The 4,368-nt window shown below is 29.8% G+C and overlaps 1 protein-coding gene across 1 annotated transcript in view; it reads left to right on the top strand.

Moving 5' to 3' along the window:
* The window catches only part of LOC104625745 (CUB and sushi domain-containing protein 3-like), a gene marked incomplete at both ends in the record, with an annotated part of 43,734 nt that extends 39,684 nt beyond the window's left edge, over positions 1-4,050 (top strand). The window contains 2 exons of the mRNA XM_010293448.1: positions 2,389-2,524; positions 3,897-4,050. Coding sequence (XP_010291750.1) covers positions 2,389-2,524; positions 3,897-4,050 — 290 coding nt within the window. The remainder of the gene's footprint in view (positions 1-2,388; positions 2,525-3,896) is intronic.
* Positions 4,051-4,368: the final 318 nt, after the last annotated feature.

The following is a 4,368-nucleotide window of genomic DNA, read 5'->3' as shown; positions in this document are numbered from 1 at the left end:
GAACCTGATGGAGCAACATATGTTTTTCAAGGATTCATCCAGGGTAAAGATTATGGACAATTTGGACTTCAAAGATTAGGTATTAAGTTTTTTCCAGTTCATTGTTCCATATTATGTTTTATTAAGTCTAGTAGGATAAGGGTATCTGCAAGATGTAATCAGTATTGACATTTTACAGAATGTTGAGATATTCATATCTTTAAAATCTCATTTAAGTAGTACTTACATAGACTGTTTTGTCAGAAGTTACAAACGCCTTGTAGTTTACTGCTTATTATATCTATAAATTTATAATGTCTTGAGCAATGTTTTTCTATGAATATATGTAGAATGCATTTAGTTTCACATCTTAATAACTATTTAGAAAGTTCATGTTATAGAATGCTCTGCTAAACTGATTTCTTGTTCATGGTGCTGAAACAACATTTCACCTAAACATTTGCTAGAAGAATGAAACTGCTAAATATTTGTAAGTAAATTTTTATGTTACGCATAAGAAGAACAACATTTTACTTACCTGATAAGCATTAATTTCCTGAAAATTGAGTTCTTGGTTCTATACATTCAGTCCTACACCAAATTAATAGTCTTTATTTATCCTTTCGTTGAGAAGACAGCTCTGGTAACAGAGCTCTGGTAAAAACATTCTGTTGTGCTTTTTAAGAAAAATAATTTCTTTTACTCCTCTGATACTGTCTGTAGAACTGTGATATTTCTCCTGCCACAATAATTTGAATTTAGTTAATACTAAATTCTTGGATGATAAAATACTATTGAGAATGTCTTTGAAGAGGAATTACTTTTCACTGATGTAATGAGTCCTTAAATAGGATGATTATCTTAAAAAAAAATCCTATGCATGGATGCAAAAGTAAGTTCTTTCAGCCACAAAGTATCGTCCACTCTTATTTTTTAAGTAAAACCAGGAAATTCTTTAATTCTTGAATGTGCTGGAAGGATTTACTAATGAATGTATGAGATAAAGACAAATTTTTCTTTTTCCACAGTTCTATGTCACAGATGCACTGTTGGGATCTTGATTTTTACTGGATTTGCATATGCAAATTAAAAAATAATTTTTAGCAGTATCTTTATCAATAGATATTCCTTTCAAATTAATATAAAAAGAGTTATTTCCCCTTATTAACTTCTTCAAAATATTTCAAAGTAACCTAACAAAAATTGAAATGCAAGACTTCCTTGGCAAAATGTTTTGATAGATTCTTACGAAAATTTTATTTCTTCGCTTGATTTTCAGGAGGATTTTTCTTGTCTTTTTTTTTTTTTTTTGTAGTTGTGAGATTCCTTTCTGTAATATATGAAGGTATTTTTTACTGGTTTATATCTTCTAGAAGCAGAATGGTTCACTCGGGTTTAAATTCTATACAAGAATTAACTGTAGTTAATATAGTCAATGATATAGTTATGGAGAGAGTTACAATCATTGAATAGATTTTGTTTAGCATGTTTCCACTTCATTATTTCATGCACACAAACACAAAAATAGTCTATCTGAAACAAAATATTTTGATTGCTGTTCCTATAGAATTTTCCTCAAAACATTTGTTTTTCTGTATTTTAGTATATTTATTATCTATTTGTTTCTTTTTGGTTAGTTGGTTGGGTTTTCTTTAATTTCTATATGTTGCCTTGTGAGATCAAGAAAGTTAGAAATATTATGACCTCTGCAATTCTTAAAAGGTCCAGTTCAAAGCTTACAAATTAACTTTGAAGCTGCATTGGTATTCCTTTCCTCACATTAAAAAGGTGTATATCTTGTCTGTGTAGATAATCTAGATAATTTGTTCCTCAACCATGCAGCAGATAATATTCTTATTTCTTCATCAATATCAGGCTTTAGCTCTTCAGAATTGCTCCTACCTCTTTCACTCTATGTATCAATAGTAGTTACTAATGAAATTAGCATGATGAATTTTCAGCTTGACTCTTCAGGTGATTTACCATTTCCTTGAAATCATGTTTGCTTTTTATACATGCAGTATTTATTAATTTCTGAAATATACAAATATAATCAGTAATATAATCAAACATATATGTTATTATAAATTTGACTTTTTGTAACACAATACATTAAAGTGTACTAATAACATCCAAAACTTGAGTCCCATACAGAATTATGCAGTAAGATATTTACTGTACCAGAGTATATGTATTCTCTGACATTTCGCATTTATTAATAAGAAGATAGTATACCACACTACATTTTATTTCCAGGTGATCTCAGCATACAGCTGCATGTATACAGCTGAAGACATTATGGTTACCCAATCACATGGTGTTATTGAATTCTGAAGTTTATAGAGTAGTATGTGCTGGGGGTAACAGACACATATACTATATTACTTTTTTTTTTATTATTCTTTTTAGGTCTTAACATGTCTGAGGGTTCAAATTCTTCTAATCAACAACATGGTACAAATAGTAGTTCAGTGGCCATTGCTATCCTTGTGCCTTTCTTTGCTCTTATATTTGCTGGTTTTGGTTTTTATCTTTATAAACAAAGGTAAGTACAAATTATTTATATAAAATACCTGTATGACTTGGTGTTTTTATTGCCTTCAATCTTTCTTAGTGTAAATAAAGTTTTCTATAAAACCACAAAATGTTTGCAAAAATATGCATATAGTCAGTTCTTCCTACCTCCATTAAGGTCTGGCATAATGACTGAGAGATCAGTTTATTGTACCGTGCAATACTTTCATTCCTACATATTTAAAATATTATAAATGTATCTATTATAACAAAATGGATATTATAAATAATTGGTATATGGGGAATAAAATAATGAATAGATTTTGTGTGTACTTACAGTAGATTGCCTGGTTTATTTTTTAACATGTGACAAATTTGTAAGTCGTATCTTGACTAATTTATTTTAATGCCTGCTCTGTTTATTGGCCTGCAAGTATATGCAAGTATTATGTCATTGAGAGGTTACATTATGGAAATATTTCTGCATCTGAAATTATTAGTTCATATGCAATTATGTTACATAGCCACCATCTTTCTCGATTTCATTACTCTAAGTTCAACAGTTTTGTTCATGTTATTGAGACGGGTATGGGTTCTTTGGGTTTAATGTCAAGTAATCTTTTTGTATAGCTTTAAAAAATTAGATGACTAAAGAAAACTTAATGACTTTAATGACAAGACAATTCATTGCTTACTAACTGTCAAAATGGTGATTTACATCTGGTAGCCTGACCATAATAATTGCAATATACTCTGCAGGATAATATTAGTTTAAAACACATACCATCATTTTTAAATGGTACCATTTGTTTTGAACTGTTTCAGAATCTGAAAAAATGCTCATGTAATTTTTTATACATTTTCCATTAACTGTATGCTGTAAGCACTTGTCTTTACGTTTCATATATTGATAATATACTGATACAATACAGTATGTATTTTGCATAGCAGTATAGATGAAACATTTTTAAGGGATTAAATTTTGATATTTTGAGTTATTTAGTGAAAAAGAAAATGTTTCAGCTATAAATTCATTCTTGATAGCTTGTTGAGTCTCCAAAGGGATAAGGAAAATCTCAGTTGTCTGGCTGGGAAATTATTTTATCTTTAGAAGAACTTCTTGTACTCTTGACTGTTTATCATATGATCATCCAAGTGGAATTACCTACTTCTCAGGTTGTTAACTAAGTTTTTAAATTAACAACATTTTAAATGAATCATAAATCCCTTAAACTTTGATAAAGAGAGTACTAATTTTTAGCAGAGATACTGTAAAAAAAAATTGAGATGTTATATTTAGCTCCCATAATTAGAATTGGGAGCTAAATTCTGTTCAGATTCTTAAACCACATGAAGTCAGTGAAGAAAACTACAGTTACAAATACTCTGTCTTTCTTCTACAGGACTGCACCTAAAACACAGTATACAGGATGCTCTGTACATGAAAATAATAATGGACAAGCTGCTTTTGAAAACCCCATGTATGACACAAATGCAAAGTCTGTGGAAGGGAAAGCGGTACGATTTGACCCCAACTTGAACACCGTTTGCACAATGGTATAATGTGGCAATGATATGTCTTCAAAGTCTGGAAACTGATACACAACAAAGTGCACACACAGTTCACTGATTTAAAAAATTAAATAATTAAAAAAAAAATTAAAGCACACTTTTCAGGATATACTGGGTCACCTTTTCCTGAGGATCATAGACAAGAATGGGTTGTGGTTATTTTGATTTGATTTTGTTTTTCATAAACTGGATCAGAATTTTTCTTCGTGTATACCATGGAGAGTTTTAAAAAAAATTTGCTGCACTCCATGAGTGCTACTCACAGTTTATTTGCTTTTTTAAAAAAGGAGGTTATTCTAAAAC

Source organism: Phaethon lepturus, unplaced genomic scaffold (genome assembly GCF_000687285.1).
Source record: "Phaethon lepturus isolate BGI_N335 unplaced genomic scaffold, ASM68728v1 scaffold7788, whole genome shotgun sequence".
In the NCBI taxonomy this organism is placed as follows: Eukaryota; Metazoa; Chordata; class Aves; order Phaethontiformes; family Phaethontidae; genus Phaethon; species Phaethon lepturus.
This window is presented reverse-complemented; position numbering and strand designations above follow the sequence as displayed.